General features: G+C 48.3%; 1 protein-coding gene across 3 annotated transcripts in view; it reads right to left on the reverse strand.

The window, feature by feature from the left end:
* LOC136392799 (tubulin alpha-3 chain) overlaps window positions 1–17,339 on the reverse strand; it is a 29,508-nt gene that overhangs the window by 707 nt on the left and 11,462 nt on the right. Inside the window, exons 12-15 of one of the 3 annotated variants that reach the window (XM_066365422.1) lie at window positions 17,173–17,250; window positions 3,290–3,512; window positions 2,243–2,391; window positions 1,282–1,962 (exon numbers count right to left, since the gene is read on the reverse strand). In XM_066365422.1, coding sequence (XP_066221519.1) covers window positions 1,282–1,962; window positions 2,243–2,391; window positions 3,290–3,512; window positions 17,173–17,250 — 1,131 coding nt within the window. Of the gene's footprint in view, window positions 1–1,281; window positions 1,963–2,242; window positions 2,392–3,289; window positions 3,513–11,095; window positions 11,168–16,096; window positions 17,085–17,172; window positions 17,251–17,339 lie in introns of those variants that run through there. The other 2 variants (XM_066365423.1, XM_066365424.1) reach the window with 2 other exon arrangements.

Consider the following 17,339-nt stretch of genomic DNA (forward strand, 5'->3'; position numbering starts at 1 on the left):
GGAACTGATCTCCATAGCAAAAGACTTTCCCACCCACTACACAACTGTGATGGTACTACAAGGGAAGATCATGCCCCCTGCTTTCCCACCAAACAATCGGAGTGCACAGCAGAGCAGCAACTACACTGCCAGAGGACCTAGGACCACTGCTACGACTGCAACAGCAGGTGGTCCATGTGTGTGCTAAGTAGGAGGGACAGGGTGACATTCTAGGGCTCAGACCAAGGGGTAAACATTCAGGCTTCAGAACCAGGGAGACAGGACTAGAGGTTTTGGCAGTGGATTACAGACAGGGTCAGCTGTCTATAAAGGATAAGACAGTACATTTTTTTTTCTTGTTAGTACATATTCTATGCTGGGTGGACGATACAATCTGTCACAGCCATTCAGTTATGTTTTTGTAGCACAAAAGCAGCCATAATAGGTCACTGAATGGGTGTGGCTGTGTGACAAACTTTGCATAATCAGACACTGGTCCACCTACTATGCTGACCCCTGAATTAGAGGAAAAGAACCCAGTGCTGGATGTCCTAGCTAAGAACCCAGCATGGCAGGCCCCCCAGAAGCAGGGAGGATCTGAGCCAGAAGAGGCGGCATGAAAAGCAAGACTCAGGAAAGCACAGAAACCAGAGGGAAAGGATCAAGGTTCAGTAATCAAGTACAGAACGAAGCTGAACACAACAGCAAGGTTTCTCTTCTGTAGCATATGAAAGGCTAGTACAAACCGGGGTCGGAGGCAAGCTCAGGCCAGAATTTTTAGGTTTACAAAGAGAGAAAAAGATGTTGCCCTTTTTTCCCCCACAAAAAGATTCATAATGATTTTTCTTTAAATCAAACACTTCATAGGACACTTTAATTGGGCTTAATTGGTACATACCAATGGAATCAAATGGGATTTAGAGATACCAAATAGTAATGCCCCAATTTCAAATATCCACATGAATTACCAGTGCACAGAAAATTCATAAGAAAAAAAAAACACCTTATTTCTAAGGTTAACCAACATTTCCCACACTAATCCCACCAACCAGACAGGAACAAAGATCCTTCAGAAAATTTCCTATTCTATTAAAAAAAAGAAATTTCTCTCTCTACAGATAAACAGTGGGATGACTCAGGAAGGAATTCAAAAGACACCACTGAATCGCTCTGGTACACTAACTGATGACCAACAGCCTCGCTGCCATGCTGCCATGGAACGGGGTATTCACAAAGGGCAGCGTTCTGTCACGGTCTGCTTCACGCTGGAAGGTAAAACCCCTTATTATCACCCAGCCCTACCTTAAATCCCGTTGGGCACCAATCCACAAACTGGATGGTGCGCTTGGTCTTGATGGTGGCAATGGCCGCGTTGACGTCTTTTGGGACCACGTCCCCCCGGTACAACATGCAGCAGGCCATGTACTTGCCGTGGCGAGGGTCGCACTTGACCATCTGGTTGGCCGGCTCGAAGCAGGCATTGGTGATCTCGGCCACGGACAGCTGCTCATGGTAGGCCTTCTCGGCTGAGATGACTGGGGCATAGGTGGCCAGTGGGAAGTGGATGCGGGGGTACGGGACCAGGTTGGTCTGGAATTCCGTCAAGTCCACGTTCAGGGCGCCATCAAAGCGCAGGGAGGCCGTGATGGAGGACACGATCTGCCCAATCAGACGATTGAGGTTGGTGTAGGTGGGCCGCTCGATGTCCAGGTTGCGCCTACATATGTCATAGATGGCTTCATTGTCCACCATGAAGGCACAGTCGGAATGTTCCAGGGTCGTGTGGGTGGTCAGGATGGAGTTGTAGGGCTCCACCACGGCCGTGGACACCTGGGGGGCTGGGTAAATGGCAAATTCAAGCTTGGACTTCTTGCCGTAGTCAACCGAGAGCCGTTCCATAAGCAGAGATGCAAACCCAGAGCCGGTGCCGCCCCCGAAGCTGTGGAAGATGAGGAAGCCCTGCAGCCCGGTGCACAGATCCGCCTGAGAGAAATGAGAGAAAGCAGAGACCCTGAGCAAGGCCTGTTGAAGCCACACCGCCAGCCTCCAGCAAGCCTGGGGCACTTCTCTCTGCCTCCACCAGATTAAATGGATTCCACTTGTCCCCAGGGAACATGCATTACACTTAGAGGCCAGGCAAAGCAGACACCAAAGATGTCTGGATGCTGCACTGCAGCCACACCACAGAGGAAGGCCAGGGTTCACGATTCTGGCCTGGGTTTTGCCAAAATGACCCTGGAAGGCTTCCCACCGCTCTTCTTACCAGTTTGCGGATCCGGTCCAGGACCAGGTCGACAATCTCCTTGCCGATGGTGTAATGGCCTCTGGCGTAATTATTGGCTGCATCTTCCTTCCCAGTGATCAGCTGCTCCGGGTGGAAGAGCTGCCTGTAGGTCCCTGTGCGCACTTCATCTACAAAGAGGACACATGTGCCATGGGCCTTTAGGGACGATAGTTAACTCACCAGCCTGGACAGATTTGGGGACCATTCATATCTACCAAGCATGTGACCTTCCTTGAAGGTCAATAGCATTAGTATCACAGAATCTCTATGTAATACAGAGCATCACTGTACTCTATGGCTCTAGGGAGGTGAACTCAACTCAGCACAAATACCAGCTTAACTGGTTCCAAAGATGGAACAGAGCTCTCACCCCTGCACCCAGGCAATTAATTCTATATGTGCATATTTCTTTCACACAAAAAGGTGTAATTTAAAAAAAGCTTTATACTGGACAGTCATTAGGTCAGTGGATACCTGCCAGAGTCCCATCACAGCACCTAAGTGGCCTAGGTCACAGACTTTAAGGTGACATTCTCATCTCCTGGATGGCCTCTGACAGGTACTCATTTTGCAGCTCTCCTTGGAAACTACCCCAGGCATCTAATCTGGATAAACCCTACGAATGTTCTCCACTTTCTATGCCTGAGATGCCTGTCAAAACTTTTATGCACCAGCCTGAGAGAGTGTACAACATTAAGGAGGAACCAGCACCTGGGCACCCTGCAGACAGGGTCTACAAGACCATTTGCCTGGGGCTGAAGCAGTCACAGATAAATCTGTCACAAGCTATCTTAGTCCTGGCAAAGCAGCTTTTTTCGGTATGTTAGGTTTTCCTAAATCAGGAGCCTAAGGCCCACATTTCAAGCACTAACCTTTTAGTTTCTTATCTAACATGAAACATGATCACGGACATACCTGTGTGTCCACCCATACTTTCTGCAGAGGGATTCCAAGGAGCACCCATAGGGATTTAGCAAAGCTCTCCCAGCCTCCCTGGAAAGTCTCCCTACTTGTCCGAGTACCTACCGACTACAGTGGGCTCCAGGTCCACAAACACTGCTCTGGGCACATGCTTGCCAGCCCCAGTCTCGCTGAAGAATGTGTTGAACGAGTCATCCCCACCACCAATGGTTTTGTCACTTGGCATTTGCCCATCAGGCTGAATTCCATGTTCAAGGCAGTACAATTCCCAGCAGGCATTGCCGATCTGGACACCGGCCTGCCCGACGTGGATAGAAATGCACTCGCGCTGGGAAACAGAACATAAAGATAAGACCCGTTTGTTTTCTTTTTTTCTTTTCCTTTTTTTTTTTTAGATTTTATTTACTCATTTTTAGAGAGGAGAGAGAGAAAAAGAAATAGAGAGAGAAGGGTGGAGGAACAGGAAGCATCAACTCCTATATGTGCCTTGGCCAGGCAAACCTGGGGTTTTGAACCAGTGACCTCAGCATTCCAGGTCGATGCTTTATCCACTGCGCTGCTACAGGTCAGGCAGACCCATTCATTTTCAAGGTAATTGTTATTACATGACTTGCGAAATGTAATTTAATATATACATATACATCTCCCTTAGAGTGTCGAAGGCTTTGTCAAACCTTTTATTCCAAGGTTGTGGGTTCAATCCTTGGTCAGGGCACAGACAAGAATCAACCAATGAATGCATAAATGGAACAACAAATCGATGTTATCTCTCTTTCTTTTTCAAATCAATAAATAAAATTTTAAATGGACAGTACAGAGAATACAACCAATAATATTAAAATAATTATAGCCTGACCAGGCAGTGTTACAGTGGATAGAGCGTCGGACTGGGATGCAGAGGACCCAGGTTCAAGGCCCCATGGTTGCTGGCTTGAGCTCAGGGTCGCTGGCTTGAGCGTGGGATCATAGACATGACCCTATGGTTGCTGGCTTGAGCCCAAAGGTTGCTGGCTTGAAGTCCAAGGTTGCTGGTTTGAGCAAGGGGTCACTCACTCTGCTGTAGCCCCTGGTCAAGGCACATATGAGAAAGCAATCAGTGAACAACTAAGGTGCTACAACAAAGAACTGATGCTTCTCATCTCTCTCCTTTCCTATCTGTCTGTCCCTCTCTGTCAAACATAAAAATAAATAAATACATAAATAAATAAATAATAATTATATAAGGTATGAGGAGGATACTAGACTTATTGAGGGGAATACTTTGTAAGTTATATAAATGTCTAACCATTATGCTGTATACCTGAAACTAATTTTTTTTTTTTTTTTACAGAGACAAAGAGTCAGAGAGAGAGATAGATAGGGACAGACAGACAGGAATGGAGAGAGATTAGAGGCATCAATCATCAGTTTTTTGTTGCAACACCTTACTTGTTCATTGATTGCTTTCTTATATGTGCCTTGACCGTGGGGCTACAGCAGACTGAGTAACCTCTTGCTCAAGCCAGCGACCTTGGGTCCAAGCTGGTGAGCTTTGCTCAAACCAGATGAGCCCATACTCAAGCTGGCGACCTCAGGGTCTCGAACCTGGGTCTTCCACATCCCAGTCCGATGCTCTATCGACTATGCCACTGCCTGGTCAGGCCTGAAACTAATATTGAATGTCAACTGCAATTGAAAAGTTTTTTAAAAAATTAAATTAAAAATTATATACAGTGTGTCCGTAAAGTCATGGTGCATTTTTGACCGGTCACAGGGAAGCAACAAAAGACGATAGAAACGCGAAATCTGCACCAAATAAAAAGAAAACTCGCCCTGGCCGGTTGGCTCAGTGGTAGAGCGTCGGCCTAGCGTGCGGAGGACCCGGGTTCGATTCCCGGCCAGGGCACACAGGAGAAGCGCCCATTTGCTTCTCCACCCCTCCGCCGCACTTTCCTCTCTGTCTCTCTCTTCCCCTCCCGCAGCCAAGGCTCCATTGGAGCAAAGATGGCCCGGGCGCTGGGGATGGCTCTGTGGCCTCTGCCCCAGGCGCTAGAGTGGCTCTGGTCGCAATATGGCGACGCCCAGGATGGGCAGAGCATCGCCCCCTGGTGGGCAGAGCGTAGCCCCATGGTGGGCGTGCTGGGTGGATCCCGGTCGGGCGCATGCGGGAGTCTGTCTGACTGTCTCTCCCCGTTTCCAGCTTCAGAAAAATGAAAAAAAAAAAAAAAAAAAAAAAAAAAAAAGAAAACTCTCCCAGTTTCATACCTATTCAGTGCAGTTCGATGTGGGCTCATGCACAGATTTTTAGCGTCTAAAGACTTGTCACTGACTGATGGCCTACCAGAACGGGGTTTCTCCACCACACTGCCAGTTTCCTTCAACTGCTTATTCCACCAAGTAATGTTATTCCTATGTGGTGGCGCTTCGTTATAAACGCACTGATATTCACATTGCACTTTGGTCACGGATTCAAATTTAGTGAGCCACAGAACACACTGAACTTTCCTCCGTACCGTCCACATCTCCACTGGCATGGCTCTGTTGTATATACAGTGTTATGTCATCATTTGCGCATGCGCACATGCTGCCACATCATCCTACAGAAACTAGGAGGGTTTTCCTTTTATTTGGTGCAGATTTCACATTTCTATTGTCTTTTGTTGCTTTCCTGTGACTGGTGAAAAGTGCACCATGACTTTACGAACACACTGTATTATATACCAAGGAAATCACACACACAAAGAAAAAACCAATAGAACTGAAAGGAGACATAGACAATCCACAATCAAAGATTTCAACATTCTTACCCTGTCTGAGTAGCTCAGTTAGTTAGAGCATTGTCATGATATACCAACACTGCAGGTTCAATTCAGTTAGGGCACATACCAGAATCAATCAATGAATGCATAAATAAGTGGAACAACAAAATGATGTCCCCCCCCCACTTCTTCCCTTTCTAAAACCAATTTTTAAAAAAGGATTTCAACATTCTCCATAACTGATTGAACAATCAGGCAGAAATCAATAAGACTTGGACAACACTATCAAGCCACATTGACCTGACATTATAGAGCAGTCCACCGAAAGAGTAGAATATACATTCTTCCCATGTGTACAGAGAAAATTTACCAAAATGGACCGTATTTGCCACCAACCATGAGAAAAGTCTCAATAAATTTCACATAATCCAAGTAAGAGTTGAATGGTAATGGAAGGGAAGAGTGGACCCTAGAAAGGCCTGAGCAGCCCCTGCCCCCAGTGCTGCAGATACCAAGCCCAGTTCCAAGGTCAGGACACAGACACAAGAAGGTCGTAAGAAAGATTTTGGGAACAGCATATCGAGTCAATGTAAGAAATGAATATGGTTTCATCAACAGGAAGGTGTACTTGGTCAGACTGCCCCAAAGAAGAATGACCTCAGGAAGTACCTTCACAGTGTGACGGATGGGGAGACTGTGCAGCTGTTGAAAGATTAAGGGTGCAGAAGCAACACATGGGAGAGGCCCTTGTGTAGTCCCAATGCAGTAAATATGCAGTAGACATGACCATTACCAACACTTGTCCACACTGCATAAGTAAGTGCTCCACACAGTTACCAGTAGAAATACCAGAATAGTGAGTGGGGAAAGGAGGGATCAGAGAATGCTCCCCAAGGCCAGGCCCAGCAGTGCCAACCCACCAGGGATTGCCGGTAGGGGCGCAGGCAGGAGTCTAACTCCCCTCCTCTCACTTATATAAATAAATAAATAAATAATAAGGAAAATCAATGGGAGGCCTACTGTAAGTGACCACCTCAATGTCAGCACCATTGTCAATTAACCAACACAGATGCCAAGAAAACCCTAAATCACAAGATGGCAAAGAAATAAAAGCAGCCGGTCCACCAGCTGAGAATTCCTCGACTTCCCAGGTTGAGCAGGGCAGGGCTGAGCAAATGCTGGAAATGCTGGTTTACCATCTCTACCCTCATTCAGTTTAGTCATCCAACAAAAAGAAATGAATATGAAATTCCAGCGAGGATAAAAGATCAGCACTAAAGACCATAAGTGCTTGCTTTTTGCCTACTTGACCAGATAACTAGAACTATCTGCTAGAAAAATTTCTTGACAAGTGGAATAAGGGAAACTGAGACAAAATAATTAAACAAGAACACATAATTTGAGCAATTTACAACCAGCTAATGAATCACACACAAGGTCTTATTTTCCCTAAGTAAGGACACTTAGAAGCAAATGATTTACACAGTCCAGACCAGGCTTGGAACCTGCAACCTTAGCATATTGAGATGATGCTCTAACCAACTGAGCTACCCGCCAGGGCCAATAGAAGTCTTAATTAATAAAAAATTCAAATAATACAAAACTATGTTTTCAAAGTGTTATAATTAAAGTAGAAATCAGTAACACAAAGATATCTGAAAAATCCCTAAATATTTGGAAACTAATAACAAGGTATATTAGAAAAAAATTTTTTTTTCTGTATTTTTCTGAAGCTGGAAACGGGGAGAGAGAGACAGACAGACTCCCGCATGCGCCCGACTGGGATCCACCCCGGCACGCCCACCAGGGGGCGATGCTCTGCCCACCAGGGGGCGATGCTCTGCCCCTCCGGGGCGTCGCTCTGCTGCCACCAGAGCCACTCCAGCGCCTGGGGCAGAGGCCAAGGAGCCATCCCCAGCGCCCGGGCCATCCTTGCTCCAGTGGAGCCTTGGCTGCGGGAGGGGAAGAGAGAGACAGAGAGGAAGGAGAGGGGGAGGGGTGGAGAAGCAGATGGGTGCCTCTCCTGTGTGCCCTGGCCGGGAATCGAACCTGGGACCTCTGCACGCCAGGCCGACGCTCCACCACCGAGCCAACCCGCCAGGGCCTAGAAAATATTTTTTAATTTTATTTTGAGCATACATTTACTATAGCTGGGGACAGTGAAACAAGGAAAAGTTTAGGTTAGAACAAGCAACAGGAGAGCCTAGGCAGGGCTGCTCTGGCTGTCCCTTTCTCTTTTTAATTTAGTGAGAGGAGAAGAGGCAGAGACAGACTCCTGCATGCACCCCTAACCGGGATCCACCTGGCAAGCCAACTAGGGGGTGATGCTCTGCCCATCTGGGGCCCTTGCTCCGTTGCAACTAGAGCCATTTTATAGAACCTGGGGCGGAGGCCATGGAGCCATCCTCAGCACCCGGGCCAACTCGCTCTTATCGAGCCATGGCTGCAGGAGGGAAGGAGAAGAGAGAGAGAGAGACAGAGAGAGAAGCAAGGGGGCATGGGTGGAGAAGCAGATGGTCGCTTCTCCTGTGTGCCCTGACTGAGAATTGAACTTGGGACAGCCACAAAGCTCAGCCGATGCTCTACCACTGAGTAAACCGGCCAGGGCCCTGCTCTGGCTCTCTAGAAATGTTGTAGGAAAGAAGTGAGCCTAGGCAGGGCTGCTTTGGCTCACTGGAAAGTCAAAGAAAGGGGAGACAGGTTCAGGGGGGTTAGCCCAGGATGACCTGCCAATGCCCATTGCTCCCGATTGCAAGTCTTGTGGGGACCCTTAGACTTTAGGAGATGCACACCTGTGAGGAAAGAAGAGGGGAAAGGGAGAGGCATTGGCGTGATCCTGGGAGGGACAGGGCACTAAAAGGTATTTTGAATGGAATGAAAATGAAAACACGACAAACCATGAAGCTAAAGCAGTGCTTAGAGGGAAACATATAAAACACTTATATCAGAAGTTAGAAAGATCTAAAATCATATACCTATAAAACTCTTCCAGAATATAGAAGAAGGAAGATTTCCCAAATCATTCTATGAACCAACATTACCCATACCTAAACCAAAGAAGGAATAAGGAAATTACAGACCAGTATCCCTCATAAGCACAGATACAAAATTTTGTTCAAAATCACCTAAATTTTCTAAGCTTCCACCTTGAGAAGCTATAAAAAGAGCCAATATCCAAATTATGCAGGAAAAAAATAAGCAAAAAATAGAAAAAAACAATAAAACCAAAACCTAGTTCTTTGATCTGAACAATCAAATTGATAAACCCACAGTCAAATTGATCAAAAAGAGAAGACACAAAATACCAGTATCAGTAATGAAAAATAGGCTATCACTATTGATATTAAGATGTTATTTAGCCTGACCTGTGGTGGTGCATAGATGAAGCATTGACTTAGAATGCTGAGGTTACCAGTTCGAAACCCCAGGTGAGGCACAAACTTCCCACTCCCCCCCCCACTTTTACTCTCTCTCTGAAACAATAAATAAAATCTTTAAGAAATGTTACTTAAAAGGATAAAAAATATGAAAAGATAAAAGAAATTATGCACTTAACTTGGAGTTTTCTCTTGCCTTTTAAATGTTTGGCTTTTTATAAGGCTCTAGGAAGGCATAAGTAGTGTAAATTGAGACAGCATTTGAATTGCTTCAGATAAAAAATTAAAAGGAATTACTGTAGTGAATTTACTGTATCACACAGCAGATCTTTGCTGATAAGGGAGCTGCATTTTTTTTTTTTTTTTGTACAATGAAAAACGAAGGAGCAAGAGTATATACTATGTGCTACCTTTGTTGCAAGAACGGGAGAAGGTGTAAGCACATCTACTCACGTTTTCTTGGTTTTATTTTTAAGAAACTATAAATATAAATAAACAACCAAAAAAAAATCCTATCTAACTGAAGCAGCAAAAATTTTCAGCATAAACCATTTCCTACCATCCTTATTTCAAGACTTTGTAAATATTGCCTTTTTTTGTGTGTGTGTGACAGAGACAGAGAGGGACAAATTGGGACAGACAGACCAGAAGGGAGAGATGAGAAGCATCACCTCTTTGTTGCAGCACCATAGTTTCTTTTTTTTTTTTTTTTTTTTTTTTGTATTTTTCTGAAGCTGGAAACGGGGAGGCAGTCAGACAGACTCCCACATGCGCCTGACCGGGATCCACCCGGCACGCCCACCAGGGGGCGATGCTCTGCCCATCCGGGGGCGTCGCTCTGTCGCGACCAGAGCCACTCTAGCGCCTGGGGCAGAGGCCAAGGAGCCAACCCCAGCGCCCGGGCCATCTTTTGCTCCAATGGAGCCTCGGCTGCGGGAGAGGAAGGAGAAGGGGAAGGGTGGAGAAGCAGATGGGCGCCTCTCCTGTGTGCCCTGGCCGGGAATCGAACCCGGGACTACTGCACGCCAGGCCGATGCTCTACCACTGAGCCAACCGGCCAGGGCCCTTAGTTTCTTATTGATTGCTTTCTCATATGTGCCTTGACTGGGGCTCTACAGCAGACCAAGTGACCCCTTTTCTCAAGCCAGTGACCTTGGGCTCAAGCTGGTGAGACTTGCTCAAACCAGATGAGCCCGCACTCAAGCCGGGGCCCTCGGGGTATCGAATCTGGGTCCTCAGGGTCCCAGTCCGACGCTCTATCCACTGCACCACCTCCCGGTCAGGCTAAATATTGCCTCTTTATTTACTTAATTGTATCTAGCGAGAGGAGGAGGGGGAGGGGGAGAGGGAGGGAGAGAGTGGGAGGGAGAGAGTGGGAGGGAGAGGTAGGGGGAGGAGAGAGGGGGAGGGTGGAATGGAGGGGGGAAGGAAAGGGGAGGGGGGGCATTCATGTATGTGCCCGGACCGGGGATTGAACCGGCAACCCTTGAGCTTAGGGATGATGCTCTAACCAACCCAGCATGCTGGTCAGGGAAAATACTGCCTATTTTTGTAAGAGTCCTCGAAAGCTCACATACATCATTGCAGAGGCAAACAGGAGAGAGTTCAAGGGCAACACGGTGAATAGGAAGAGTCTGTAAGAGTGAGGACAGAGGGCGACTGCATTTACGGAGTGTGTCTAGCGCCTACCCTTGACCCACATACTCGGGACACGACCCCAGGTATCGGGTTAGGAATGACCCCCTCCTGCCTTGCTGCCACCCGGGCTCAACCCCCTAATACTCAGCCCGCCATACCATGGTAGTCACTGTCTGGTCTCACTCCGAGCTCCAACCTCCACCCGGTCCAACTCCACGCGCCCAACTGCCCGCCCTCCACGCTGCGCAACGAGTCTTAATTGACGTGCCTCCCGCCCAACTGCCATTGGTTCCGACTCCCCAGGGAGGGCGGGCCTAAGGGTCAAGACCTAATTTTGATTGGCCATTTTTATTTTTTATGATGATTGGCCATTTTTTTAAGCTACAAACTCTCTTTTGATTGGCCATCACTTTAGGCGGGAAGTGGGGATCTGCAAAAGCCACGTGGGTCAGATACCGCACTGGCTGCACAGCTATGGGGGAAGGCTGCACGGCCAAGGATGAACCACTCCACCTTAGCTTACACCTACTGAGTTTCAATGTGTTCATGGGTAAAATGCAGCCTTTCTACAAAAGCTGTCCAGCAGTGTCAGAAGTTACAAGGGCTCCCTGACCAGGCGGTGGTGCAGTGCATAGAGCCTTGGACTGGGACACAGAGGTCGCGACCGGCTCATCTGACTTGAGCACAGGCTCACCAGCTTGAGTGTGGGATCCTAGACATGACCCCATGGTCTCTGGATTGAGCCCAAAGGTCACTGGCTTGAATGAAGCCTAATGTCGCTGGCTTGAGCAAGGAGTCACTTACTGTGCTGTAGCCCTACCACCCCCCCCCCCCGCATGTGCGCTGTCAAGGCACACATGAGAAAGCAATCAATGAACAACTAAGGTGCCACAACTATGAGTTGATGCTTCTCATCCCTCTCCCTCCCTATCTGTCCCTCTCTCTGTCTCACACACACACACACACACACACACACACACACAAATAGTTAGGAGGGCTGAAAACTGTAATAGGCCTTTGCAGACTTAAGCTAAAGCAAATACCTGTAAGGGCTGCTCAGTTAGCATCCTTTTACTGGTGCTGATATTAGTATCCTAGGCTTGTAAAAATTTTAAAGTCCAGAGTGTGTCAAGGCACCAACCTACATAATGGGGCTCTTGCAAGAGCATGTGATGTAGACCACAGGTATAAGCTCCTGGAAGGAAGTGGCTGGGAAGCTCTAGGAAGGAGGGAGGGAGGAGTTAATTCTACCTTCCAGGACACTTAGAACATCTCATCTTGAGGAAAGTATCTTGAGTTTTCCAAGCAGCAAAGAGGGATGGAGGGGGTATGTTGGTCAAATAAATTTGTAAATTGATATATATGTTTGCTCGCTTATAGTTTACATTGAGTGTGGGGGACAGGCTGTAAGCAAACAGGGTGGTTATAGCCTAAGGCAGGGGTCCCCAAACTACGGCCCGCGGGCCGCATGCGGCCCCCTGAGGCCATTTATCAGGCCCCTGCCACACCTCCGGAAGGGGCACCTCTTTCATTGGTGGTCAGTGAGAGGAACACATTTACCATCTCATTAGCCAAAAGCAGGCCCATAGTTCCCATTGAAATACTGGTCATTTCTTTTATTTAAATTTACTTGTTTTTTATTTTAAATATTGTATTTGTTCCCATTTTGGTTTTTTTACTTTAAAATAAGATATGTGCAGTGTGCATAGGGATTTGTTCATAGTTTTTTTATAGTCCGGCCCTCCAATGGTCTGAGGGACAGTGAACTGGTCCCCTGTGTAAAAAGTTTGGGGACCCCTGGCCTAAGGCTTAGTTTTAAGACTAAGCTTTTTCCCATACCTTTGACTGATGTGGGGTGGTGCACTCTCATGAGGAATCCCATTATGCCTCAGTAAGTGACTTTGCATCAGAGATTTCCTTGTTTGTATATTGGATTAAAGGTTTGGATTTCTACACTATAAAGTGGGGCAGACTGGGAGTTTGCTCTCTCTCAGTTCCTGAGATTAGCATTAGAGAGGAGAGCAGAGAAAGGCCATGTGGAGAGAGAGGAGAAGCAGCCAAGATGGCGAAGTTCTGGAGGAGAAGCCAGTTTGTGCGGAGTTTGTGCAGAGAGAAGGAGATGGGGAACACAGGTGAATACGGCTAGTGAGCTAGAAACCTTTGATTCTAGGAAACTCAGATAAGTCAGTAGCTTTGTGAGCACTGAATGAGTGGGTTTTGGAGCCCAGTGTGTGTTTTTACTTGCCCGCTAGGTGCAAGCTAGGATTAAAGGTAATGGCCCACCAGTTCTTGGCTCCATTGTTTCATTACCATCTGTCCAAATCCCATGCGAGCCTGCATGTGAATGGCCACAATGGCAGCTCCTGGCCTTACAGGGATATGCAGGGCAGACATGGGAACAAGGAGGTCAGAGACTGGAAGGTTCAGCTGGACACGTGGACTGTGGTGTAAAGGGTGACACTGGAGGTTCTGGGTGGGTCTGGTGTGATTGTGGCCAGATCAAGCAGACTGGCTTGGGTGGGCAGAGGCCAGCTAACAACACATGCAGGTTGAATTGGCCATTTAATGGGAGTACATGACAGCAAGGGGAGGATGGGGGGGACCCTACAAATTGTAGACCTCATTGCAAGAGGCCAAAGGATTACCCACGCATTCACAAGTTTGGTGAAACCTTCCAAGCTTCCTGGAAGGGTAACTGAAGCCTTCAGTTCACCTCTACCTCCAAAGTTTCCTCCATGACTGCTGCTGTTACATGGGAAAGTCTGTGTTTTCCACACAGAGGAAAAGAGCCCTTTATTTTGGCTTTTCTAAGCACAATCTGAAAGCTGGATTTTCAGAGAAAGCAGAACCAAAAAGGAGTTATAGAGGATATAAGCCTGACCAGGCAGTGGAGCAGTGGATAAAGCGTCAGACTGGGACGCAGAGGACCCAGGTTTGAAACTCTGAGATTGCCAGCTGAGTGCAGGCTCATCGGGCTTGAGTGTGGACTCACCAGCTTGAGTGCAGGGTCGCTGGCTTGAGCGTGGATCATAAACATAACACCATGGTCGCTGGCTTAGGCCCAAATGTCACTGGCTTGAGCAAGGAGTCACTTGCTCTGCTGTAGCCCCCCCCCCCCCCCAGTCAAGGCACATATGAGAAAGCAGTCAATGAACAACTAAAGTGCCACAACAAATAATTGATGCTTCTCATCTTTCCTCTTCCTGTCTGTCTGTCCCTATCTCTCTGTCTCTGTCTCTCTCTCTCTCTCTCACACACACACACAAGAATTAGCTAAGTATCGATTCCCGGCCAGGGCACATAGGAGAAGCGCCCATTTGCTTCTCCACCCCTCCGCCGCGCTTTCCTCTCTGTCTCTCTCTTCCCCTCCCGCAGCCAAGGCTCCATTGGAGCAAAGATGGCCCGGGCGCTGGGGATGGCTCTGTGGCCTCTGCCTCAGGCGCTAGAGTGGCTCTGGTCGCAATATGGCGACGCCCAGGATGGGCAGAGCATCGGCCCCCTGGGGGGCAGAGCACCGCCCCTGGTGGCCATGCCGGGTGGATCCCGGTCGGCGCATGCGGGAGTCTGTCTGACTGTCTCTCCCTGTTTCCAGCTTCAGAAAAAAAATGAAAAAAAAAAAAAAAAGAATTAGCTAAGTAAATTTTAAAAAACCAAAACCAGATGCAAAGTGCCAATTCCTCTTTTTTTTTTTTACAGAGTCAGAGAGAGAGTCAGAGTGAGGGATAGACAGGAACAGACAGACAGGAACGGAGAGATGAGAAGCATCAATCATTAGTTTTTCATTGCGCATTGCGACACCTTAGTTGTTCATTGATTGCTTTCTCATATATGTCTTGACCATGGGCCTTCAGCAGACCGAGTAACCCCTTGCTTGAGCCAGTGACCTTGGGTCCAAGCTGGTGAATTTTTGCTCAAACCAGATGAGCCCACGCTCAAGCTGGTGACCTCAGGGTCTCGAACCTGGGTCTTTCCGCATCCCAGTCTGATGCTCTATCCACCGCGCCACAGCCTGGTCAGGCCAAAGTGCCAATTTCTTATGCTGCCTACTATTGCTCAGTCAGTAAAGGCATGTGGGTAATGTTCACAGTGGCAGTTCAAATGGTCTGGATTTAAGCAATACTCCACACACACACTACGGATTCAGTGGGACAACTGTTCAACTATCCACTCATCTCTTGCTCTGGCAAATTTCAGAGAGTATGGTTTGGGAGTTAGAGGGGTTAGGCAGCTAACTGGAGCTTCCAGGGAGTGGTGTCTGGAAAACCAAATATGGAATTTTTTCCAGGGAGGCCTGACACAGTGAGTACAAAGAACCCGGATCAGCCTCAGGCAGAGAGGCTAACAGGAAATGGGCGGGGGAGCATGGATGCAATTGTGGTAAGGACTGGAGCAGATGGGGACAGACATGACTGCCATTGCTAGCACTAAAGGACAAAAAGAGGGAAGGGCTGGGAAGCCAGTCATGATGAAGAGTAACAGGGATAATTTGGAGTGATAATATGGGGCAACATACTGGTGAGCTATAAATGGCAGCATTTGGGATGGATTTGGTCTGGGGAGAGTAGCAGACCAGGGGTGGGAGTGTCCAGAGCAGAAGCTGCAGGAGACAAAGTGGAGGAAAAGATAGCAATGAGGACTGACATAGGAGAAATTATGACTTCTTTTGCCACCACCACCCCCAAAAAGATCTCAGACACTGGGGGCGGCGAGCCTGGACTATCTGAAATGAATGAACTTATTTGAGCAGTCTCATTTGGTACTAACAGATAAGGGAATTCCAGAAGGTGGAAGGCACATAGGGATATCTGGGTCACATGTGGCACTTAGGCCCAATGTTTGAGGAGGGAGGGTGATGCCTTGACCCAAGTCAGGCAGTGCAGAACGGGCCAGTTTGGGGGAGAAGAGTGATCTTTTAACGTCTTACTCTATCCCTCTGTTAACCAGGTTTCATCTCTTCTCCAGACCATGGATTTCCCAGACCTGGGGAAATTCTCCAGCAGACAGGACAGACCCCCAAAGGATTCCAGAGCTAAAACCAGGCCAGCCTTCTGGGGCCTTTGTGTCCTTTGTTAGGGACATTCCTTCAGCAACTGAGCTTCACCTGGAGTCATAGTCAAAGCCTTCTGTATGCAGTTGCCCAGACAGGGTTTTAGGAATGATACTGGGCAGGATTTAATTTCAGATGTATATCCTTCTTATACCTACGGCTCTCCAGAAGCCCAGTGAGCAGGTTCAAGGGGCTGGGCTTGAGGGGGGGTCACCAAGGAGGCATATATAAGATCACAAAGACCCCAATGACCATAAGCTGAGCAGATGTGGACCCAAGAGGTGCCTGTGCCCTTGCCTGGAATCCTGGTGGGTTGGATCATCTGCCCACCGCACTACCCATTCCATGGACGTAACCCAAGTCTAGATGGGACTTGCCCCGGCAACCCAGCACCAGAGCAGCTGAGACAGCCCCTCTTGTCCAGCTTTCTTCTACCTTGCTGACTCCGACCACACAGCCCCAAATGTAGCACAGCTGAGAGAGTGGGGGCTCCACCTGTGATGCGGGTGCTGGCAGGGGGAGGAGGGTGAAGCTGGTTGTAGTCATTGAGTGGGTCAATGCTGACAGTTGGTGAGCAGGCCACTGCTGGGAGCACTGGGGACAGAGCCTGGCAGAGACTTCTCCAGATGTAGACACAACAGAAGTCCCACTGGGCCAGTGCCCTGCCACGTAGTGCCCAAGGCCCTCCCCTTTTTCATGGCTTCTGTTCCACTGCAAATCTCTATGCAAAACTGGCTCCTGTCACTCCCCAGACAGCACTCTGCCAAGGCTGGAGTCAGGAGAAGGACAGTCTGCTTGGGAGTTGAAGGTAGAATTCTCCCTCCACCCTGGTTCTGCTGGGGCTTCATCCATGAGGTCACCAAGGTGAGGCCCCACCCTTCTCAGCCACAGGAATGGTCACAGTCTTCAAGAATGGGCCAGCAAGTGGGGGCCAGAGTCTGGGCAGGACCACCCTAGCATTAGTGTCTGGCTTTTAGCAGCAGCAGTGGCCATGAGGGGCAGGTGCTAGGCCTTCTCTAAGGCACCTGGGTAGCCGGGTTTGGGGGTGTGGTGCTTGGCTCTGACAGCTCAGTGTCGGTGGTCATCTTTGGGGCCTTTGCCTGCAGATAAAGACATTAGGTCAGAGCTCTAGCTAACATCTTCCAAAAGTGTAGCAGCACCTGGTAGCAGAGTAGGCCCATAGCTCACCTCCTCATACTTGGTTGTCCAGTAGAAATGGGCTTCTCCATCCACATACAACAGCAGCAGGTCACAGAAGAAGGTGATCTGGAAGAGGCAGGGTAGACCCATGTCACAGCCCTAGCCTGTTCTCCTGCCACCTCCCCAACCCTCACCCCAAAACTCAACAGCAGGCA

The sequence above is a fragment of the Saccopteryx leptura genome, chromosome 2 (genome assembly GCF_036850995.1).
Source record: "Saccopteryx leptura isolate mSacLep1 chromosome 2, mSacLep1_pri_phased_curated, whole genome shotgun sequence".
Classification (NCBI taxonomy): Eukaryota; Metazoa; Chordata; class Mammalia; order Chiroptera; family Emballonuridae; genus Saccopteryx; species Saccopteryx leptura.